At 36.8% G+C, this 26,247-nt stretch overlaps 1 protein-coding gene across 1 annotated transcript in view; it reads left to right on the forward strand.

Annotated features, from left to right (window-relative positions):
• Positions 1-26,247, forward strand: part of epha4b (eph receptor A4b) — a 171,638-nt gene that overhangs the window by 16,201 nt on the left and 129,190 nt on the right. Inside the window, exons 2-3 of the mRNA XM_073849306.1 lie at positions 2,651-2,715; positions 11,437-12,097. Of these exons, the coding sequence (XP_073705407.1) occupies positions 2,651-2,715; positions 11,437-12,097 (726 nt within the window). The remainder of the gene's footprint in view (positions 1-2,650; positions 2,716-11,436; positions 12,098-26,247) is intronic.

The following is a 26,247-nucleotide window of genomic DNA, read 5'->3' on the forward strand; positions in this document are numbered from 1 at the left end:
TGGAAGTAGTTGTGATTGTCTGCGTCTGTGTGTGTGTATGTGTGTGTGTTTGTATAACAGTCAATAAATAAACAATACTTACACTATTAGAAAAAGAAAAAGAAGAAAAAATACTGAATATTTATTACATTGTAAATATAAAAATAAATAAATACACACATATATATATAAAATTACATTTACAATGTAATCAATATTCTATTTATTAAAACCAAGTATGAATTTCATCAAGTTTTAAGCATTTTACATTTATTTAAAAATAATAGCTCAAGGCAGTAACAATATCATTTGTTTGTGATGTTTAACTGTTTTTAAATTTTTCAGATAATTAGTCACCAAAGCTCAGTCAATATTAGTCACAGACACTGAGATTTACTTTAAATTCCACCAAGCTGATTACTCACTAAAAACTTGTTCAGGCCAATTTAAGTCTGATTTTTAAGCAACAAAGTGGTTACATCTAAGTGTGTGAGTTCAGTGTTTCCCTTAGGTTTACAGCCAACAGTACTTTTTTTGTAATTTATTTCAGTGAAAAAAATAAATAAATTACATATATATATATATAAAAAAAAAAGTCCAAAACTCTCAATTTCAAGATTTTGAACAATTTGGGGCCCTACAATCTTTTTCTTTTCTTTATTTTTCCAGAAATTCTTGCGTTTAATTTTTTTCTGATAATCAAAAGAAGGCTTTAAACATTTATTTATTTTTAATCAAATTCAAATGAAACCCTTTTATTTTCTGGCAAACAAACAGAGGTTTACTGTTAATATTAATACATGGAAGAAAATAGTGTGAATATTCATTTTAAAAAGTCTTAACAATAATTGTATTTTTTCTACAATTAAGTGGTTTATCTTGTTGTAATATTTATTTTTTATATCATTTAATTGTTGTATTTAAATTTGCCAGAAATAGGAATATATAAACACCTACATTATACTGTACAAAAGTAATACAAGACTAAAATAGTTCTGTTACATTTTAAACCAGATTTTTATTTTGACAGGTTGCTGTGAAGTTTCTGTGTGTATACAGTATGATAAACATATAAGACAAAAATAGACAATTTGAATTTATTTAGATGAATACAGCATAGTTTTTAGTATTACATAAATTTAAACTTGTTTAACAAGCATTTTAGAAATAAAAAGTGTAACATTTCTCTGGAACCAAAACAGTTTGCCAGGGGAAGTATGAACCTTAGATCGCCGCCTTACTTTTCACTCGTAGCTGAGAGATGCCTTGACTGACTCCATAACCTGCCCATAAACAAACAGTACTGAGATTAGAGAACATATTTGCACATTAAATTAATTAAATTCATTATTGTAACAGATAAAATCAGTTTATGCCATGCAAGGCAAAAGGCGTTTCCATCATGCAAAACGAATGACCGCTGCTGACATCTTCCCTTGTATGTTGTGTCGTGTAAAATAATATAATGTACAGCACACTAAAGACTTTATAAATGAAAAAATAATACAAATATACAAACCTTTATTTCGTTAAAGAAGTGCACAAAATCGGTGGCGCTGAGAAGCGCTCTCTCCTGTAGAGGACACAAAAAGCTTGCGCTCTCACTATAATTTAGCAGCTGGGTTGTTTTGTTGAAGACAGGTTCAACCCAGTGGTTGAGTAGAAAAAAATAACCCAGCACCTGGGCAAAAATATTAAAAATATCCCCAAAAAATTACCCAAAAAGCTAAACCAATTGGGGGAAAAAAAATAACTCAGCATTTTTAAAGTGCAGAAAAACTACCCAGGACCTGGGTAAAATTATTAAAATCAATTCAATAAAATGACCCAACAGGCTGAACCCAGCATTTGCTTAAAAAAAAAAATAATGCTAGATTTTGTAATATTGGCATTTTTCCTCATCCAATACTTTGAGACACTGCCTCCCTTGCCTCCTTAGAGGAAACACCCCTGATATATCAAATGCTAATCAAATACATATGAATCAGTGTTATACTTTTTCGTCTTTTAATTCTGTTCATGAAATGTAGAGCATGGTTTGCACTTTATGTATACATTTTCTTCAGTGTGGAGGCGCAACATCTGAAGTGATTAAAAATTAATATCTGTTGATGCCAAGATCTTATTTACCCTGGAATGTAGATCATAACACAAAAAACACAGTTTGCAACCTACTGGGAGAAAGAGGGTAGCATGAGAAATTAAATAGCCTTTTAGATGGTTTGTTGACCCATTCCCCTTGGCATACGCTTGCATACTCATACTCCAGAAATGAAAATGAAAACCATCAATACTGCGATCGAGCACAAACTTTGTTTTGCCGGTAATGCTGTGTAAGACATGAATGTGTTTTTATTGATATATCTGATTTACAAAACAGCCTTTCTCTCGTAATGGGTTCCCAGCATTGGGTTTCGTCGCTGGATGAAGGAGGGCATTGTGGGAATGATTTAAACCGTGGGGCTATACTCTCGTCCCTCAGGCTACAGACCTGATTGTCTGCAACTGCTCTGTGATTTACTTGCCAAATATGCAATCTCATCTAACCAGCTTGTTTTGCTCACAATATGTCACGAGGTTGACTGAACTTTAACAAATCATTACTTTTTTCTTTTTCTCTCCCCTGTGTGCTCTTTCTCTTTCTCGACCCCTTCCCTCTCTTTCTCTCTAGTTACATTGCTGGACACTATGTCTGCTCTGGGAGACCTTGGCTGGGAGGCCTATCCAGCTGAAGGGGTGAGTAACACGACCAATCAAAATCAAGACGCAAACACACAAGCCTCCCAAATGTCTTTAATCAATTCAGCCACCAAATTATAGTGCGTTTTGTCTTCGCCTGTTTTACACAAAATGATTCGAACCGCGTGGGGACAAACTTTTTAAAATTAAAATGAATCTATGCTCCTGGGCTCCGACACAGTTTTGAACCCCTCTAGCACATTTTTCTTGCAAACAATCATCTGTAATTACGCCGATGTGTTTCAGATGTGCTGGAATTGCATATGGTTCGACTCAACCTGCGCATGTATATTCATAAGAGTGCATACAGCATACATCGGGCTCATGGGAAAGCGAGGCTGTAAGCACATTCTCAAGTTCTTATAAATAGGAGCCACTGTTTTTTGCATGTGTAAATTGTAGGATGTTGTGTCAAGGTCATGCGGAGTCTAGCGAGCTTAGACCTGTTTCCAGCCAAGAGGCGTTCATGTTCGGCTTAACACCAACTTCCCCGGTCGCTTACTTCCAATTTATTTGAGGAAGACGTCAAGATTAGGAGTCTCTAAAGCAGGAACACAATCCCCTGTGCCAGAGAGCAAAAGAAGGAGCCTTTATTTTGAGCAGAGAAGGCCTGTTCTGTCTTTTCCGAGGCACCCAAAGTGGTCTAAAAATAATTGAGTTTGCAAAAACCATGGTGAGCTTAAAAGGAAATCAATCTTTGGGATTTCACAGCCGCCTTTTAAATGATTTAATAGAGCCGTCAGAAGCTAGATCAGATTGTCTGTGCCCCACACGCGTGTCTACGAGACGTGTCGTGTAGCTGCTAAATCTGGAGACGAGCGCAATTTACAAATGATTTTTGCTGAAAATAGCGCGACAGACATGAAGTCTGTACCCTTTCTCAAACCAAGAAATATTAGAATTGCATAAGAGTATTGCATTGCATTGCATAACAGGCTGATATGTTGTCAATAACCCAAACCCACTACCTCACCCTAGGAGAGTGTGTGAATATTGGATGACATTTAAAATTGAAAATTGTGGAGACAATGCAAACGCTATAGAGCAAGATCCTCAAACCGAATGCATTCTATATTCAAACTTGCGAGTTATATGAGATTTATCATGTTTAATAGTCACAGTATTCTTTGCAGATCTCTCACATTTATATAGAGAAGATGAGCTTTTGTAAACGGCTTGGAGTGTTTGGATTGCTGTAGTGGGATTGAGCACTGCTGTAGTGTGAGTGAACCCATCACCAGCTCCTCGTCTGAAGATTGGAGCGTCTACAGGGGGCTGTTTCTCTAAGACTGGATTCCAATTTGCATAATATCTGCGCAATATTGGAAATTGTGTGTTATTTACCAAATTTTAGTGTTTTAGGAATGCTTGTTACTAAAATTACTTTTACTACCATCTAACGTTAACTTAAATGGATTTTGCACAATCACAACATGCATCTAAAATGCCAGTACATGTTTTAGAGGGCTATTAAAATTAAAATATGATTAAAATTAAATTATGTATGTGTATACATGTTTGTTTTTTTGTTTGTTTTTTACCTTAAATTACAAGGTAATGGTGGCTTCTTAAGCTGATTTTTGTAGGCCAATCTAGAAGTCAGAATCACCTAGGTACCCTTGAAATTTTTTTTTTTCAGTTTTTCCATCAACTCATTTCAGTTTTACGAATTTTATGAAACGTTTTAGTTAGGAATCTTTGCAAGAGTACGAGTATAACAGGTTGTGAAAGATGATTAGTGAGTAGAAGAGTTTTCCTATTTAAAGATTTAGTTCACCCAAAAATGAAAGTTCTGTCATTAATTACTCAACCTCATGTCCTTCCAAACCGATAAGACCTTTGTTCATCTTTGGAACACAGATTAAGAGATTTTGGATGAAATCCGAGAGCTTTCTGACCCTGCATAGACAGCAATGCGACCACACTTGTGAACATGCAATGGAGACACGGAAGAGAAGAATAAAGTTGAATAAAGTAGTTTTTTTTTTTTTTTGCACAAAAAAGTATTCCCATAGCTTCATAAAATTATGGTTGAACCACTAATGTCACATGAACTGTTATAACAATGTCCTTACAACTTTTCTGGGCTTTGAATGTGGTAGTTGCATTGCTGTCTACGAAGGGTCAGAAAGCTCTCGGATTTCATCAAAAATATTTTTGTGTTCTGAAGATGAATGAAGGTCTTACAGGTTTAGAACGACATGAGGGAGAGTAGTTATAGACAGAATTTTCCTTTTTAGGTGAACTATGCCTTTAACGTCCCCAACAACCTCTGTTGGACCAATTTAGCCTTTTGTTAACAAATGTCTTTTTCAAAAGCTTAAAAGAAAATCACGTGTCCAGTATAACTGATGTACTTTATGTAGGGCTGCCCCCTAATAGTCGACTTACTGTTAGTTGACGAGAAGAGGCTTGGTCGTCCAATATTTTATTAGTCTTGTAGTCACAGAAAAAAAAATTCCACAGGAAGTGGCGAAGTCGTGGAGTCTGTGATGAACAGATCATTAATGGCTGGTCTATGTGGCTCAATTCTAATGTTAACCTAGAAAAATGTGTGGTATTGACGTGTCTGTGCGGAGTGTGGAAGCTGAAAAATACTCACTCTTAAACTTAAAATACTTTTTTTTTGTCATTTTCAACATACATTTCAAGTCATTTTTGGTTATACAGATAAAAGAAATACATCTTTTGAATCTGTAAAGACTCTACGTTTATTTGTGTGCACTCCCAATAATAATGAAAAGTTGTGCTTTTGTAAAATAAATAAAGCAAACAGATGCACTCTTTGCCGCCTCAGTCTCTGTGACCTTATATGTGAAAATGTATAGTTGCCTTACAGACATGAAAAACGTATCTATAGAGAGTGAAATGTCTATTTTCAAATGAACCAATTCATTCAAATGTAGGCAATTAAAGGCTCATTGTTATGATTTATATGGTTTATTAATAAATGTGTGACTAATAGTCAACTAATGCTTAAAATGAATGACTACTAGTCGACAAGAAAAATCTTTAGTTGAGGTCAGCCCTACTTTTATGTAGAATAAACCATGAAAATACCGTGAACTTGTTTTAAGCACAGACCATATTTCTGGCTTTTAACCAAAAACCCATTGACACTGGTCCGACTGAACCTGAAGTGCAAAAACGCTTAAAATGCTTTTAGGACTCATTCCTGCAGCACTTTATACTATAGATTTTTCATATCGTCCATTTACCCATTCATTTTGAAATCTGCTAAAGAAAAAACAAGTCTTATGCCTGTGCAAAGTGGAGATGTTGTAGATGTCCCAATGCTGTCTTATTCAAAAGTGTGCAGTAGACATCAACAGCTTTTAAATAGATAGCATTCCCTTTTTACAGCAAACCACTAACCAAATTTAGCCATAAATTATCAGTTTAAGAATCCAAACTAAGAGACTTTGTTACTGGATTGGGTGACTCCCACATACTGTGAGAGTCTTTTCCAATTGGCCTGTTCCCACATGACGTCTGTTAAACTCTTCAGAGAACATTCCTCCCTGTCTTCGTGCTGTGTTTACCTTAGATTCAGTGATAGTAGGAGTCTCTTTGTTTTACTGGTATGGCAGTTATTTAATGGGAGTGAACTGTAAGCCTAAATCAGGTCTCGCAGCTGCGGCTTGCGTTTCATACTTGAGGATTATCGCGGCGACTCGTGACCCACTGAACCCGCCGATGGTGGAGCGGCTCACAGGAAAGCCGACATGTTCCCAAAGCGGCAGCTTCACCTCCGCTGGATATTTACCTTACTGACTCAATCGACTGCCACTTGACCTTCGCAGATCAAGACTAATACAGCTTTCCCTGTCCCAGATGTGGAAGGTTTGTTTTGGATCGGCTATCAAATGGCCATAGTCGTTTAGCGTATGTGTGCGTGTCTGTTACTAAAATAGAAGGGAGTAATTCACCTAGAGTGATAGAAAGCAGGTAACCCTAATAACATGTCCTCCAAAAGAGGCCCAAAAAAACAGACGTTCTTTTAGGGATTTAAAGTCAATTGCACTTAAGTATCTTAAACTACCAGATGATTGTGGGCCTGCAATTAAGTTAAGCCAATGAAGGGCTAAGCAGACCCCCTGATCTGACATATTTGCTTGGCTTCAAAGCGGTCAGACCCTGTGAAGGGTGACTGGGGAATGGGGTTGAGCTATTTCAGATGAGACTCAAGGGGAAGCGGCCAGCTGGAGACGCTAATTAACAAGACGCCCACGTCACACTTATGACCACTACGTTGATTGAGAGTGGCTAAGCTTTACCTCCTGTCCAAATAACCTGTTTTTCACTTAACAGTTGTGAGTGTGTGTTGAACTAGCTGCACGTAGGAGGATTTATGAACGTTTCGGTGCGTTTCGTTCACGAATATATCAACCGCACATGGGCAATTTCCTTTCGGATGGCTGTGCCCGATCATGGCATACTAAAATGTGTAACTAAACTGTATTTGCGCGTCTGGAGATCTGGAGTGTGTAACACAACCCTCTAGACTTTGTATACCCACCCATCTGTGGTAAAATACTTCATGAATTCAGACAATGCATTTTCAAAGGAACTTTCCGAAGCGGTTGGGTTCAGACCGACTTTTGAAAATAAATAAACAGAAAGGCATAAACCTGCCTTTATCCCTGTATAAATATTCCTTCAAATGTCATAATTATTGCACTCGGAGGGAAAGAACTTACCCAGGACTTTCAGTGGCTGTCACTTTGATCTGTAATGTCCGCCCATTCCCACCAGTCAGCATATGGCACAGTTTAAAGCCGAATTGCGCTAGCAACTGACCCTCGTGCCTCGATCACTTTTTTTAAAGCTATAAGCTAATGGCAAGGTGTCATAAACGCTCTCTTTGTTGCTATGACATCATGGCTCGATGTACACTCCAGACTGTGCTGACGCATAGTATAAAATACTTCAAATGCTTGATTGCGCTGATGTGGAAAATTGCTCTTTTGGAGACATTCTGATGTACTCTGTCTCCTTGACCATTTGCTTAAATGTGCACCCCTATTCAGCTGCCAATCAGTTTAAGGGTTATTAAAGGATTAGTTCACCCAAAAATGAAAACGCTATCATCATTTACTTACCCTTGTGTCGTTCCAAACCCATTTGACTTAGTTTTTTCCTTGGAACACAAAAGGAGATATTTCATGTGCTGGTTGCTCTTTGCCATTGAATTATGATTATTGAGGACTGGAGCTTTAAAAGGATAGTTTACCTAAAATGAAAATTCAGTGATTTTTTTAAACCCGTAAGACCTTCGTTCATCATCTGAACTCAAATTAAGATATTTTTGATAAAATCTGAGAGCTTTCTGACCCTGCATAGACACCAACGCAATGTTCAAGGCCTAGAAAGGTAGTAAGGACATTGTTAAAATAGTACATGTGATCAGAGGTTCAACCGTAATTTTATGAAGCTACGAGAATACTTTTTGTGCACAAAGAAAACAAAAATAACTACTTTATTCAACAATTTCTTCTCTTCCGCGCCAGTCTCCACCATGCGTTCATGAGAGTGCCTCTAGTACTCTTGCGAACGCATGTCGAAGAGAAGAAATTGTTGAATAAGGTATTCTTGTAGCTTCATAAAATTACAGTTGAACCACTGATGTCACATGGACTATTTTAATGGTGTCCTTGCTACCTTTCTGGGCCGTTTGAACGTGTCAGTTGCTTTGCTCAGAAAGCTCTCGGATTTCATAAAAAAAATCATAATTTGTGTTCCGAAGATAAATCATTCAGATTAACTGTATAAACCCATCCATTGAAAATATTTAAATCAAAAGAAACATTCGTAGATGATTGTGACATGTTTCTTAGATAAAGCCATCGCATGATTTAAAGGAAAAGTTTACTTCCAGAACAAAAGGTTAGATAATGTACTCACCCCTTGTCATCCAAGATGTTCATTTCTTTCTTTTCTTCAGTTGTACAGACATGATGTTTTTGAGGAAAACATTTCAGGATTTCTCTCCATATAGTGGACTTCTATGGTGCCCCAGAGTTTGAACTTCCAAGATTAGTTTAAATGCAGCTTCAAAGGGCTGCAAATGATCCCAGCTGAGGAAGAAGGGTCTTATATAGCGAAACGATTGAAAAAATTGACAATTTATGTACTTTTCAATCTCAAATGCTCGTCTTGTCTAGCTCTGCGTCTACTCTGTGTATTCTGGTTCAAGACAGTTCGGGTAGCTCCAAAAAATTCCCATCTAATTTTCTCCTCCAACTTCAAAGTACCAACCCAGTGTTTACAAAGTGAACGTGCATTTTGAAAATTCAAACTCATGGGCACCATAGAAGTCCACTATACGGAGAGAAATCCTAAAAGTTTTCCTCAAAAATCATAATTTCTTTACAACTAAAGAAAGAAAAAACATGAACATCTTGAATGACAAGGGGGAGAGTAAATTATCTGTAGAAGTTTGTTCTGGAAGTGAACCGTTTTAAGGCTTGAAAGCTCCAGTCTACATTTACTGTAATTGGAAAAGAGTGGTTAGTTCCCATTTTGTATTCCACGGATGAAAAAAAAAAAATGTCAGGTTTGGAACAGCATGAGGTTGAATAAAAGATGTCAGACTTTTCATTTTTGTGTGAAGTAGTCCTTCAAAAGATCATAGCGCTCTTTAAAAAGAACCAGCTATAACTTTCGCTGTCTTCTTGCAGTCACAGTGGATTGCTCCCATCATGCACTGTTCAAGAAATCTTGAGCAGAAATGATGAGGAATGTCTTCAAGTGGGAACTCAAGTGGTCAAGCAACAATTTCTGAATTCTTAGTATTTGAAGTCTAGTGTGTTATTCGCTGATTGATCAGAAGCTCGAATGAATCCCTAAAATCACTTAGAACTGAGCCGGTGGTCCTTCAGCTCATTTCTGCTGCAAATTATACAGAGAAGGAATAGAATTTATTGAAGCAAATCAGAATCTTTTTTGAGAAGCAGCCGTTCAAGAAATTGCCCACCCCTCTAAGACTCCCTGGATGGTTTATTTTCTCTCCCTTTAAGGAGTGAAATCTTACTTATGCATGAAGTGTTCCAAATGAAGGAACCTTAGACAAGTGGAAGCAGATGGCAAGAGATGATGGGAGACAAGTCCCTTAAACATACCCTATCTACTGCTGCCTATACTGAAGACATTCACATAACTAGCTGAGGCACACAATGTGTTCCATAAATGTACATGGAATAGAAACAATATAAAACAAATAGTGCTGTCAGTTGATTAAAAAAAAAAAATTCCACCTTACATTAAAGTTATAATTTTATTAAAGTATAATTTTATACTACAACAATTTCACATTCACACAGTCTGCAAATTAATTTAGAAACAACGTAAAGAAAGTATATTTTTCATATTTGTTTAATGCCATCTTTTTTATGACTAAAGGCAAGTATCACTGACACCAAATGATGTCTCTATGACTTTTTTCCTAATATTTAACCATTGACTAGAGACATTATAGTATAATTAACAGCTATCGATTTAAAATTTATTAGACTTAAAAATACCTTCTAATTTAAGTGAACTTACACAATATTCACATAAACCCATTATAATAAATCTCATAGCTACCTGTAACAATATACTTTACTGTCTCTTTTAAACAATTTAATGCATCCTTACTGAAAAAAAAAATGAATTTGAACATATCTGGCACTGATTACCCCCCCCCCCCCACCATAAATTATTTTATAATAATATGCTGATTTAGTGCTCCAGAAACATTTATTATTAATATTAAAACAGTTAACATTGTGTGCTGCTAAATATTTTTGTGGAAAGGTGATGCATTTTGCATTTTTCTTTTGTTTATTTGAGGAATAGAAAGCTTAAAAGGTTTACAAATCTGTAACAATATAAATTCTTTACTGTCTCTTTTAAACAATTTAATGCATCCTTGCTAAAAAAAAGTATTACTTTTACCATATTGATTACTCCATTTTTCAGTGTCTCATGATTAGTGTTTCAGAAAGATATTTTTTATTAATGTTAAAAACAGTTAACAGAAATGGTGATGTTGCATTTTTTAGGATTATTTGAGGAATAGAAAGTTCAAAAAGTAAAAAAAAAAAAAATCTGTAACAATATAAAATCTCTTTTAAACACTTTTTAATGCATCCTTGCTTAAATAAGTATTAATTTTAAAATATACTGCTCAAAAAAATAAAGGAAACACTTAAACTACACAATGTACAACAAAGTTTTCCCTTTATTTTTTTGAGAAGTATATTTGGCATTCATTACCCCATTTTTCAGTGTCTCTTGATTCTTTTAGAAATGATTTTTATAATAATATGCTGATTTCGTGCTCCAGAAACATTTCTTATTATTAATATTTAAACAGTTAACATTGTGTTCTGCTAAATATTTTTGTGGAAATGGTAATGCATTGCATTTTTTTTAAGGAATAGAAAGTTTAAAAGGTTTAAAAAATCCTTAACAATATAAAACAATAAGTCCTATTTAAACAATTTAATGCATGCTTGCTGAAAAAAGTTTTTTTTTCATTTTAAAATATGTATAAAAAAATACTGCATGTGTATATAGAATCTCCCTCACATACCAAACTTTTAAAAATATAAACTAAGTATATTCCACAAAATAAACCTAAGACAGAAATGTCACAGTTCATATTAAATTTGTGAAAAAAAAAAAGTTTTTGCAGCATTTTTGCAACCATAACAGTTGTTTTGTCTGTTGCAGTGGGAGGAAATCAGTGTGATGGATGAGAGGAACACCCCCATGCGCTCCTACCAGGTGTGTAATGTGATGGAGGCTAATCAGAACAACTGGCTACGCACACGCCACATCCCACGAGATGGAGCGCAGCGCGTCTACATCGAGATTAAGTTCACCCTGCGTGACTGCAACAGTCTGCCTGGAGTCCCTGGCACCTGCAAAGAAACTTTCAATATGTACTACTACGAGTCCAACAACCCCAACCTGTGGTTTATCAAGGAGAGCCAGTACATAAAAATCGACACTATCGCGGCCGACGAGAGCTTCACGCAGACTGACGTGGGCGATCGTGTTATGAAACTAAACACTGAAGTGAGGGACATCAGTAACTTGAGCAAGAAGGGTTTCTACCTGGCTTTCCAAGATGTGGGAGCCTGCATTGCTTTGGTGTCCCTGAGGGTCTTCTATAAGAAGTGTCCTCTCGCCGTTCTGAACTTGGCCCAGTTTCCCGACACTGTGACAGGGGGAGATTCGGCTTTGGTGGAGGTTAGGGGATCTTGCGTGAATGACTCGGAGGAGTTTGAGGCGCCGAGGATGTACTGCAGTGGAGATGGTGGGTGGCTGGTACCCATCGGACGCTGCGTCTGCAAGCCAGGCTTTGAGGAGAGCAAGGACTACTGTCAGCGTGAGTTTTCTGTGCTGCATTTTTTACTCCTATATTGGCAACTTTTGATATACAGTGGGCTTAAAAATATATTTAGACACTTTGTACTTTTAAGTCACACTTTAAAATGTATGCTTTTTTATTGGCCCATTGAGGAGTCATCAAATGTGTACTATCTTTCTTTAAAAATATTTCTAATTTGTAACATAATGCAATGACATTTGTGACCCTGGACCACAAAACCAGTCATAGGGGTCCATTTGAATGAATAAATAAGCTTTCTATTGTTGTATGTTTGTTGGGATACGACAACTAATTGAAAATCTGGAATCTGAGGGTGCAAAAAAAATTAAATATTAAGGAAATCGCTTTTAAAGTTGTCTAAATAAAGTTCTTAGCAATGCATATTACTAATCAAAGATTAAGTTGTGATATATTTACAGTAGGAAATTTACAAAACAATCTTCATGGAACATGATCTTAATATCCTAATGAATTTTGGCATCAAAGAAAAATCAATAATTTTGACTCATACAGTGTATTTTTGGCTATTGCTACGAATACAGTAGTCAACATTCGAAGTGGATCAAAACCTTTCATCGAATTCGTCCTAAAACCAAAAAGAATACCCGTTCTTATCTTAGGACAACTTTTGATGAACCTTTTTGATCCACTTCGAATGTTGACTACTGTATACCCATGCAACTTACGACTGGTTTTGTGGTCTAGGGTCACACCTGTATTTTAAGTGTGGCTGAAGTGTCCAAATATTTTATTTTATTTACTTTGCTGGGTAATTTATTGTATGATATGACACATTCTGTAGTGATGAAACTCTGCAGTCAGTTTTTTAGCAGTTGCAGTCCCTTTGTTTGCTTCTGAAGTGAGCGTGCATGTGTGTGTGTTTGTGAGCGAATGCAAATAAGTTTGCAATGAAAGTAGCTGAGGGCTTCAGTGACTCATTCAGATTCACTCTGTGCCTCGTTTCCCTGTGTTGGGGAAGGTAGTTGTGCTCCAGGATACAAATTATTGAGACATAGCATTCCACAGACTATCTGTTCTGTTTACTTCCCTGCAAATCCATAGGCCTCCAGCAGGCAGTCTAACTTTTATTCAAGAGAGTGTGTGTGTTCGTTAGATAAGTTTAAAGTTTGTTCCAAAGAAGTATAAGCCAGCTGTTGAGTTAAATTATTTTTTTGCTCCATTTAAAGCTAGAGTTATTTCAAATCTTCTTGATTCGTTGAGTTAATATTGAATCAGTAAGGTATGAGAGGGTGTTTTTTTTTTTTAGTACTGTCCTGAATAAGATATTTCACATAAAAGACGTTTACGTAGTCCACAAGAAAAAAAATAATAGTTGAAGGTATAAAAATGATTAATACTGTGTGTTACCTGAATGATCCACAGCTGTGTTATTTTGTTGTTGTTCAGTGATAGTTGTTCATGAGTCCCTTGTTTGTAATGAACAGTTACACCTCCCGCTGTTTTCAGAAAAATTCTTTGGTTTTTAAGCATTTTTGTGTATTTGAACCCTTTCCAGCAATGACTGTATGATTTTGAGGTCCAACTTTTTACTTCGACTATAACAGAAGCTTCAAACGCTCACCGATGCTTTAAAAGGAAAAACGATGCATTAAGAGCTGGGGGTGAAAACTTTTTGAATTTGATGATCAGGGTAAATATAATTTATTTTGTCTTCTGGGAAACATGTAAGTATCTTCTGTAGCTTCTAAAGGGCAGTGCTAAATGGGAAAAAAAGTATGATATTTAGGTAAAATAAGAAAAATGTACACATCTTCATTCTGTTCAAAAGTTTACACCCCTGGCTCTTAATGCATGGTTTTTCCTTCTGGAGCATCAGCGAGTGTTTGAACCTTCTGTAATAGTTGCATATGAGTCCCTCAGTTGTCCTTAGTGTGAAAAGATGGATCTGGAAGGGGTTCAAATACTTCAAAAATCCTGAAAAACCAAATAATCTGTGGGACCTGAAGGATTTTTCTGAAGAACAGCGGGCAGTTTAACTGTTCAGGACAACTCATGAACAACTATCACTAAACAAAAAAAAAAACACAGCTGTGGGTCATTCAGGTAACAACACAGTATTAAGAATCAAGTGTATGTAAACTTTTGAACGGGGTCGTTTGCATAAATTCAACTATTATTTTCTTTTGTGGACTATATGCAGTGTTTCCCCTACCATTATCTTAGGGGGGCGCCCCGCCCCCCCAACGGCACCCCCCGCCCCCCTTGAATGTCAAGTTCATTTTATTTTCGATATAGCGTCAGATCACGTCATTAAGGTTATCTTTCCTATAGAACAGGGCTATACATTGTTCTTTTATTAAACAAACTAAATTGCCTTGTGTTATTTATCTTATTTACACGAAGGCATGTCATTTCTGTCTTTACATGATCGCGTGTTTACAATGTCTCATCTGCGAAAACACAGACGGGATCGCGGACTCCATTCATAAAAACCGAATCTACTATAGCGCGAAATGCCACGTAAATTCGTCGATTTTTGGATTAATAAATCAAAAGTTGGTCTGTTACTTCATTCAAATCGCGATATGGACTAGTGTCTGTGAAAACTGAAATGCAAAAAGACCGTTTCAATATGAATCCTGCATGCTCCGTTTGCCTCTGTTTGTATGAATGGTGGAGACGCGCTTTTACTACACGCATATACTGAAGCACACGTGACGCTCCAGCTAATTTTGGGCATTTGCATCTCGCATGAACAGATAAACTCAATATCCAAAGCTGCTGTGAGTGTCACTTTTACCGTTTCATTTGAGAAAACTAGCATCATAACATGCTGTACACACACAGAAACTTCAAGGCAACCTGTCAAAATAAAAGTAACATGTAACAGAACATTAGTCTTGTATTACTTTTGTACAGTATAATGTAGTTGTTTATATATTCCTATTTAAATAATTGACATGAAACAATATATATGATAAAAATAAATATAACAAGATTAACCACTTAATTGTAGAAAAAATACTACAATTATTATTTAAATATTAAATTATTATTATTTATTGATTTTAACAGTAAACCTCTGTTTGTTTGCCAAAAATTAAAAGGGTTTATTTTTCATTTGATTAAAAATAAATAAATGTTTATACTTTTAATTTGATTATGAGAAAAAATAATACACACAAGAATTAAAAAAAAAAAAAAAAAAAAGTTGGTAGAGCCCTATTGTTCAAAATGTTAAAATAGAGAGTTTTGGACTTATTTTTCCACTGAATAAGTCTATAATAATGTTTTCGTTATTTCACAAAGTAGGGTAAAGTAACGGGGAAAAAAAGTAACGTTGGCTACCGGCACCCAACCCCCTAAGCGCCCCCCCCCCCAACACTGGAAACCTAGGGGAAACACTGATATGTAAACATATTTTATGTGAAATATCTTATTCAGGTCAGTACTAAATAAAAAATAACATGCATTTTGTAATGTTTATTCAACCCTAACCCTTTAATCAAATAGTTATAGAACTTACAGTATTGTCCCTGACATGTAAGAGGTGTTTTTGAATCATAGCCTATATGGCTTTGCTATATCCGTTTTTATTTGATCTGCTGAGTTCATACTAGCTTCAACTGCTCCTAATTCGCCTAGCGTTGTTCTTTTGCTGTTTTGATTTCTGTGTACCCTGCAAATAAGTTGGAACATAAAAAAGGAAATATCTAGCAGCCCACACAGCTCTGGCAGACTCAAACCTCTTGTTGACTGAAACTCCTACTTATTTTTATTTATTTGCATGGCAACGTACATGCAGTGTACGTTTCTTTGATCAAATCCAAGATCTCGGACGGCTATGGAAGGTGGAGTGGAAGCGAGGAAAGCATGACGGGCTCCTGTGAGTGTAATCGTGGGGCTGTTGTTCTCTTTCTTTGTGCATTTGGCTGTTTCTCATCTAATGGCTGCTGAGTGGCATCATGTTGTTTGCTAATGGGTAGGCTGGAGCGACACAGAGGGACCTGCTGAGGAGCTAATGACAGCACCTTCATGATGAAACGTTAGCAGACTTCACACCACTTTCAAACAGATAGCATCTCCATTTTTCTGGTAACTACATTGAATTTCTGTTTTTAGCTCTTTTTCTATGTGCTTTTTTTTAGGTTGGATTGTGTGAGTATCTATTTCCTGACAATTTTAGCATGACAATATGTGACCCTGGAGCACAAAACCAGCCATAAGTATCCATTTTTTGAAACTGAGATTTATACATCATCTAAAAGCTGATAAATAAGCTTTCCATTGATGTATGGTTTGTTACGATAGGACACTATTTGGTCGAGATTTGTCAACCTGGAAAAAATGAAAAGTGCATCATGGAGTAACGTCAGATGTCCAAAATTTCCGTTAAAGCTTACGTGTAGTCCATTCTTATTGATCATATTATGAATGTGTGCAGCAACCAAATCGTACAAGGTGGGGAATAAAATATCAGAATCGAGATAAAAACATCAAAGTTTTCAGAATGCCACAAGCCCAACGCAGGTCATGTGACATGAACCAACCAATCAGCTTCATCCTTTCCCTTAATAACATTGAAAGCACTGCCAAGGTGGAGAAACAGCTTATCATAGCTGTACAGGAATAAACATTTTTAAATAAATTTAATAACAGAGCTACTGCAAGTGATTTTTAATACTGAAAATCCATTTATCCTTTGCTGAAACTTCCGCGTCTTTATGGAGAGCGCAGGTCATGGTTGCTTAGCAACGGCAGACGCCACGAGAGAGCAAGCTAAAACAGATACACCGCGATGACGACCTCTGAAGTGAGATATAAGACTTGTTGCCGGCTTTTTACCTCCTCTTGGAATCCTTGCTAAACATGTGTTGCAAATAGCAATAGCATTGTCCTCCTCTGCCACCGTGAAAAACTTCCAGACCTGCGAAGACGATGATGACGACCTGGATGATGACGTATTAAACGCGACAAAGTCCGAGAGTCACTCACTAAAGTTTACAGCTGCAGTCACTTGCACTCGGAAAGCAGATGAATCTCAGATAAACCAGACTGATTGATTTACCAGCAAGAGTACTTTATCGGATCGGATTTCATTTATTTTTCAGAGCAAAAAAAGGACGTAATTTTTACCCATATCGGTCGATAATTTATCTGTCCGATAAATATCGTGCATCCCTATTAATATCCGTACAATGTATTTTTGGCTATTGCTACAAATATACCCATGCTACTTAAGACTGGTTTTGTGGTCAAGGGTCACATATGTTCTCTTTTCCCAGACATGTTCTGACTGGAATTTCTAAATTGCCCAAAAAGTCCAGATTTTGGCTTTTTTTCCTATTGTTTTCATACTTGCTGAAGGTAATGACTGAAAAAAATCCCAAGACCTTTTGGAAGTCCAATAATAAAACCCCCAAAATCTGAAATCGTCGTTAATATTGCATCCAGGATGTTCATCACTCTAAAAATGGATGAGAACATTGTGGGATACAGTATCTCCATATCTTTTCTCTGTTGGATAGTGCAGAAATAGCAGTACAGTATTAAATTTCTATGACTTCGAATTTCATGAAAGCGCTAAATGCAAAAACACTATTTTGAAACTCCCCTCCTTCTGTGCGGCAGGTCAAGGAATGGTCACTCTTTGCAAAATAATCTTATCAGAACGTGCCAGTGTAATGAATTGCTCTCTGCCGGTCAATTAACCTTATTCGAGACAAAGCTAGCTGTATCTTTTCCGGTCCAATCGCTCAATCAATCATGCGAGAGGTCAGTGGAAAAGAGAAATAAGGACTCACCAAAGGCCTTGCTAACAGAGCGCAAGACTCAATAAATAGAGATTGACCGTGTTGAGCTATTTCTCAGTGTGGTGGTCCGTAGGCCAGCATGACGAAATGGCTAATCATGGAGGTCTATTGGCAGCGCAAGGCCAGAGGTCGTCTAATATATGGCCTTGTCCTTCATCTCAAGCAGTGAATTATTGCTGTATGTGTGTGGGTATGTGTAAGCACAGGCTTTTTTTTTCTCGCTTTCAGCAAAGTGACTGCATTACACATCAGGCCGGCAAATGGCTTTTCATATTTAGTACATGAGCTATCCCTGTAAGCTCTGATTATATTGCGGATTTGCGAATGATCCTCCATCTGTATTAAGCTGACAGACTCTTTAGAAATGGTTTCTGCTGGTAGTACAATAGCTGCCTTGGAGACCACATGGTTGTTTAATCGACAGGTAGACATCTAGCAGATATCAGGAAGCTTAGCGTGGGATTAGAAATCATGGATGGATTGCTTTGTGCCGTAGGCCACTTTGGGTTAGCGTGAAGCCTTATCGCTGTGGTGGGAGATAATCGGCGATAGAACAACAAAATTAGAAACTCTGATGCTTTCCAGTAATGAAAAAAAAAAAAACGTTTCATAGCAACAACATTTAAAGGAATAGTTCACCCAAAAATGACAAATCTGTCATCATTTATTCACCCTGTTGTTCTTATGTTGAACACAAAAGATAGATATTTTGAAGAATTTTGAAGAACCAGACTGTTGTTGGTTTCTTGATAGTACTCCCTTGTGCTATACTGATGTGCACACAGGTTTTATTCGACAAGAACACATTAAAATGATTAAAAGTGAAAGTAAAGACAGTTGCAATGTTACAAAATATTTCTATTTTACATAAATCCTGTTTATTTGAACTTCGTATTCGTCAAAGAATTCTGTGTGTATTTATCACTGATTCCACAAAATATTAAGCAGTGCAACTTTCATAAATATTTTCATAAATAAATGCCAAATCATACTGTTAGAATGATTTCTGAAGGATAATGTGACACTGAAGACTGGAGTAATACCTGCTGAAAATTTAGCTTCGTCATTACAGTAATAAATAAATTATTAAAACATATACATATATTAAAACAGAAAATGGTAGTAGTATTTCATAATATTATTGCATTTTTTATCAAATAAATGCAGCCTTCCTGAGCATAAGATACATTGGTAACACTTTACAAAAAGGTTCATTAGTTACCATTAAGGTTTGTAAGCTAATGTTAATTTTTAGCACTTACTAATGGATTATTAAAATCAGAAGTTTTGTTTGTTAACATTAGTTAATGGACTGTAAACTAACATGAACAAACAATGAACGACTGTATTTTTACTAACATTAACAAAAAATAATAAATAGCCTAATAAATGTGTTGTTTCATTGTTTGTTCATGTTAGTTAATGCAGTGGTTCTCAATCCTGGTCCTGGAGGACCCCTGCTCTGCACATTTCGCATGTCTCCCTTATTTAACACACCTGATTGAGATCATCAGCACGTTAGTTCAGTTCATGGATCTCTCTCCTAATGAGCTGATGATCTCAATCAGGTGTGTTAAATAAGGGAGACATGCAAAATGTGCAGAGCAGGGGTCCCCCAGGACCAGGATTGAGAACCACTGAGTTAATGCATTAAAGGAACCGTATGTAGGATTGTGGCCAAAACTGGTACTGCAGTCACTTTCAAAATACTGTAGAACGGTGTATCCCCTCCCTCTCCCCCCTGACTCGAGGTTGCCAGCTAAGCTGCAGGATCCAGCAAGAACCTAGGCTGCTACAAGGAGCTTCCAATGGCAAGTGACGAGTCCTACACAGTAATTTTTACTTAAAATTCTTCTGTTAATTATGTTTATGCTTCACGAGAGATGTCTTGCGAAGTAATTATGTATTGCAAAAATGTACTAATGGCGATTAGCCAAATATTTCGCAAAGATGTACTGTAATACCACATTTCAGTCGGAACATAGATTGTTTTCATACCCTGCTAGTGGTGCGAAATAAAGCTTTTTATGAACGCATTTAGCACGGGCGACCGTGGAAAATCCACTGTGTACGGAAGCAAAGTTAGCCAAACATAGATGAATCTTACCTGTCCAGGAGAAAATTAGCAACGTTGGCGTCTGTCTTCAAATTCTTCTCCGTTTTCAGCCGTCTCCATCTTTCAAAGGCATCTCCTATACTAATCCTTGTTTTATTTCGGACTTTGTCACAACGTATTTCGGATTCATAACAAGGTCTTTTAGGTTTCATAACGTTATACATGTTTTATCCGACACGTTCATAGCTGCAGCTGTAACTAGTGACTTCGTGATTGGTAGATAGCTGGAGGGTGGAGCCTCAGACCAAAACACAAAATGACAACAATAACATCAGTCGTGGGCTGCAACTCTCACTTTTAAATGACAATATCCTGGCCGGACCACTGTTGTCAGTGATATAAGTATTTGAAATTAACATGATTTCTTAATGTCTAGTGACATGTCAGGGCCATTTTATGATTAACTGAAATAAATTTCTTACATACGGTTCCTTTAACTCATGTTAAGAAATAACGCCTTATTGTAAATTGTTACTAATACTTTTTTCAAAACCATTAAAAAATCAGAGTACAGAATAAATATATAAATTCCCTCTCCAACAGCACTTAAATCTCCTTCAATTACTGTATTTCACAGAGATGCATATCAAGTTTGAATATTCAGCTATTAAATTAAGGTCTTTTTTCTTTTATTATGCTTTTTTTCCCACTTGTAATTGACAGCCTGTTTCATGTGCCACAAAAGAAAGAAACTCAAACAGGTTTGGAACAAAATTGAGGTTGAGTAAATGATAAAGTATGCAGTTTTTGGTGAACTAAACAATCGAGTATGTGGGCAAAGACATTTAGAGTATTTAAGGAGCAGTGGGAGAGAAAGGGGTTCTACTTTTATCTGCAGAAATTTCACAGCAGAGTGAAATTCAGGGAAAGAATGGGAACACTTCATTCTTTTCACAGTTTGTTGAGCACGAGCCAAGGTGAAATGAGTGTTCACCTAAACAGCAAGCATTTCGAATGTTTTCGAGGACTTGAGTGCTTGGCTAAATTTGGAAACATTGCTTGACTAATGCCCACATGGGCAATTGTGTTACCTCTTGCACCGTTAGTAACTGAAAAAAGCAGTAAGCTGCTGACATTCTCAATGAGTCAGTGAAGGCAAAAGGTGTTGGTTTCTCACACTAGCTCCGGTGTTTATGCCCAGGAGAGCTGAATCCACGCTCTCCTCGGAGCCAGCGCTCAGCAAACAAAAGGTCAGAGCCCTCGGAAAAGCGTGTCAGCTGCGCTGAATAGCCTCTGCGGTGAAACTGTCAGCAGGCTAATGTATTAAAATGAGGCTTTTTTGCTTGTCTTCTTTATGCAAGGTAGGTGCTAATGGACTCATTAGCCGGGCCCGCTCTGCCTCTGAAATGGCAGCCAGCTCTAATTACTGACATTTTCCATAGTGCTGTTTTTGTAATATCCGTGTTTTTCTTCAGCTGTTCCGTGGTCGAGTTTCGGTAATGGTCACCCCTCCTTCCCGACGCGGGCTCTAGCGACGCTCCGAGACCACTCAGGAGATGAGGCTTCTGGTCCCTGTTTAAATATTCATTAGGACTCATGGATCCAACTGTCTCGGAGAAACGTGAATAAAAAAGGCTAAGTGCTTTCATTTAAAAAAAGGCAACAAATAATGGAAAATGATGACATTCAATTAGGATTGGCTATGTGCTGCCCGTCAACGCTTCTCATTTGGAAGTCAGCGAGGAAGTCCATTTGAATGCTGATCAGCGTATGTTTGTTCAAGACTGCTTTTTTGACAGTCGTGCATAAATGTGTTTGAAAAGGCACGAGCGTGTGCATTTGGTTGAGTCGTGTTGTCCTCTGCGCCGGGCAGCGAGGCAGGCTAGAGCGCTGGTACATTTCCATAGGGACCTCTGGACGTACTGCGTTCCCTCTAAGGTTTTCTCAGATGACGCATACGGTATCGTTCTGCTTCTAAAATATTAATATCTTTGTAGCCCCGTCTTTTAAAGTTTGTTTTTCATGCACTTTTTTGAGTATAACTGCATTTATCACAACGATGGGGCTTGTCTATGTATGTGGTGGGTGAGTACATGGTGATATAGAGCACTGCCACACTTTTAGGACATCAAAATTTACAGCCTCCTTTAGTTTAGAAATATTAAATAAAGATGTTAAAGGAGTAGTTCACTTTCAGAACAACAATTTACAGATAATTTACTCACCCCCTTGTCATCCAAGATGTTTATGTCTTTTTTTCTTCAGTCGTCAGGAAATTATGTTTTTTGAGGTAAACATTTCTGGAAATTTCTCCACATAATGGACTTAAATGGGGCCCCGATTTTTGAACCTTCAAAATGTAGTTCAAATGCAGTTTAAATGCGGCTTCAAAGGGATGTAAATGATCCCAGCCGACGAAGAAGAGTCTCGTCTACCGAAACGTTCGGTCATTTTCTTCGAAAAATCTATTTTTATATACCTTTTAAGCCCTGAAACTCGTCTAGCACTAGGGCTAATGCGCGTTCGCGTCTCTACGTACTACGTAATCGTGTCGAAAGGTCACGCATGACGTATGCGAAACTACAGATCCAGTGTTTACAAAGTGAACTCGAGAAGAGAGAAATGCAAACACTCTTTAGAAACAAGGTACAACGATGTCGGACGATTTTAAAGCTGGAAGAGAACAAGAGATGGAGTTTTTCGCCGTTCCGTACCTTTTTGAGCCGGAATACGATGAACTCTGTCAGAGAGAGAAAACTGCGACGGCCACGGCGGCGACACAAGCCTCGGGCAGACCGTGTTCAAACGAGACCTGGTGGTGGAAAATGCCAGCCATTTTTCAACAGAGCAGGAATCTCAGTGCTGTCACGACTGGACCACATCTGTTCCACTGTTACAAACAATCGGCGAGTCAGGTGATGGGACCGCTTCAGTTTTCCACTTGGTTTCGCGTACGTCACGCGTGACCTTTCGACGTGATTACGTAGAGACGCGAACGCGCGTTAGCCCTAGTGCTAGACGAGTTTTAGGGCTTAAATATATTTTTCTAAGAAAATGACCGAACGTTTCGGTAGACAAGACTCTTCTTCGTTGGCTGGGATTGTTTACAGCCATTTGAAGCCACATTTAAACTGCATTTAAACGGCATTTTGAAGATTAAAAAATCGGGGCACCATTTAAGTCCATTATGTGGAGAAATTTCCAGAAATGTTTTCCTCAAAAAACATAATTTCCTGACGACTGAAGAAAAAAAGACATAAACATCTTGGATGACAAGGGGGTGAGTAAATTATCTGTAAATTGTTGTTCTGAAAGTGAACTACTCCTTTAATATGTGACCCTGGACCACAAACCAGTCATAAGGGTCTTAATAGGGTCAACATTTTTGACCCTATTAAGAATAAGCTTCCATTGATGAATGGTTTGTTAGAATAGGACAATATGGCCGAGATACAACTATTCGAAAATCTGGAATCTGAGGGTGCCAAAAAATCGAAATATTGAGTAAATCGCCTTTAAAGCTGTCCAAATGAAGTTCTTAGCAATGCATATTACTGATCATAAATTACGTTTTGATATATTTACAGTAGGAAATTTATAAACTATCTTCATGGAACATGATCTTCCCTTAATACCCCAATGATTTTTGGCTTAAAAGAAAAATTGATAATTTTGACCCATATCACTATGCTACTTAAGACTGGTTTTGTGGTCCAGGGTCACATATAATTGTTAAAATTACTTAAACTGAACATACCTTTTTGTATTAAAGGATCAGTTCACCCAAAAATTAAAATGTACTCATTCACTCACCCTCATGCATTTTTTTAAACTGGTATCACTAACCAGTAAGTATAACTAACCAGTAATAATCAGTATGATGGCATATTCCAAATCTTCTGAAGTCATACAGTAGCTTTGAGAGACAAATAGAGCAAAATTTATGCTATTAATTAATGACGTTCATCCTCAAGTAAGTGTGACTGTGACTGGTTTTTGAGTCAGTGAGTTGAACTGAATCAGTTTGATTTGTGGATGAGTCGTTCAGACTTGTTTTGTGAACTGGATCAAATGATTGATTAAAAGAGTTGCTTTTTTTCACAATTTGTTTACATCTCCTAATGAGAGCCAAGTATGTAAGAATTTCAGTAAGTAATGAGTTTGTTTCTCACGCTAAGCTATAGAGTTGTTTGGACCACTTTCATGATGGTGTTTTTTTATTGAAAAAACTAGACAGAATATTGCTTAAAACCTTTTTGTTTTCCCACAGAAAAGAGGAATAATTTTAAAGGGATAGTTCACCCAAAAATGAAAATTCTGTCATGAATTACTCACATTCATGTCGTTGCAAACCCGTAAGACTTTTGTTAATCTTCGGAAAAACAAATTAAGATATTTTTGGTAAAATGCAGAGTCAGAAAACTCATAATCTTATAATCAAACTCATTATAAGAATTTGTCAGCAGTTTCACTGCAATGCAACACAGAAAGCCATCATTTACTAAGTCTGGCTTAACACACATCTTAAATGCTATTTTTATTATTGATTTCTTAATGTATGCTGGATCGGATGTAGAATTTAGTGATTTGAATTGGTCTGAAATCTACTAAGAAGCACTTAATGAGTTTACTGTAAATCTATTTTCTGTCTTACCAGAAGTTCTTGTCAGCCTCCGTCGGCAGTGGTTCTTCCTGAGTGGTTCACCCTGCTGTGTGTGGCTTCTTTTTCCCCCTGTATGTGGCATTTTGAAATGGGCCGGTCTAGAACCTTTACTCCCTGCTAGGTAATTAACATGCTCAGCCTGTCTTCAATCTCGAGGGAGCTCTCATTAGCACAGTCCTCTTTCAGCCGGGCCTATCTGATAAGAGCCGCCTGTTCTCAGGTCAGTTATTGTGCTGCTGGCTCCTCATATCAGCTGGATGAATAAGGCTGTTGCTTTCTTGGTCTGAAGTGTTCAGGATGGGTAGACAGAGCTTGTTTCTGTTGAGCTCACATTGCTTACATGAATAGGAGAGTGCACATTTGTCTTTGCATATGTCATGTTGAAGCCAGACTTCTGAATATCAACAAAGCCTGGCTTATATCAATACTAAATAGGTTTTCAGCAGATTTGAATGTTACAATGTTTTCGTGTTCGTTGATATTGAATAAGTAATTGTGGATTCTTACGTAATCTATTTGTATTACATTTGATTACCTTTGCCATCATCTTTTTAATAACACTGTTAAATACATTTCAAAATGCAAATTTCAACATTAATATCCATTGTTTACACTGTACATTATAATGCTGTGGTGCCTAAATGAACTTTTAGCTTTTAAAATGATTGATTTCTGTTTTTTAGTGTTTGATTTTTCAATCGTGAAATAGTATTGATCAATTTATCAGTTGTCAGCCATAACAAAAAAGTATTACTTTTGGATTAAAAAATACTACAAAAAGAAAGTTTATGATTAGGGGTCGACTGATATGTGTTTTCAGGGCTGATGCCAAGTACAGATCAAGTAGACAGATAACCGATATTTTGAACCGATATGTCTGGTGTAAAAATTAAAATAATGTCAAAATTAAGAATAACAATGGCTCTGACAAAAACTTTCTTTAAATGCTTTTAAATTATATTTTATTGGCAAATCGATTTTGAAAATGACCGATACCCATAACCACAAAAATGCTTAATATCGGCACTAATAATAACATGAACTAATAATAAACACACATAACATAAAATATTTTTGGCTTTGGTTTTTGAGATTTGGATTAAAAAAAATAGTGGAAAAGAAAGTTTATGATTTAGTATAATTGGCCAGGCCAATAATCGGTCAACCCCTAATTATGATTCTAAAGGAGTAAGCAATATTTAAAATTCTGAACTGATCACTAAATAAATTAGCAAAAACTTATTAAAACTCTGTTAACATTAAAGAGCATCCTGGAGAAAGTTTTTCAGCTAGACTGTGTTGTACACATTCAAACCTTTCCACCCATATTCCGAGAAATGGCATAAAACCAACAATTCAGATTGAGGCTTAGTATTTTGAAAAACCTATTGCATCAGATGCATGAGATGATCGGTAAAAAATACTTTGCAGGAAACTACAATAAGATGTTTTTAGGTGCGTATATATTTGTAATGAATGTTTTGGGCTGCTCTTGTGTACAATTTTTAGATTCTGTCAAATGTCTCTTGCGTTTGTTTCTATTTTGAAACAAGGCTGTGTATTTATAAGATGCAGTCAGTGTGTCGCATTCATACTTCCGTGGTACCCAAGGTACCGATGTCGGATACTGTCTCACTGATTAAACAGAATAACT

This window comes from Garra rufa, chromosome 10 (genome assembly GCF_049309525.1).
Source record: "Garra rufa chromosome 10, GarRuf1.0, whole genome shotgun sequence".
NCBI lineage: Eukaryota > Metazoa > Chordata > Actinopteri > Cypriniformes > Cyprinidae > Garra > Garra rufa.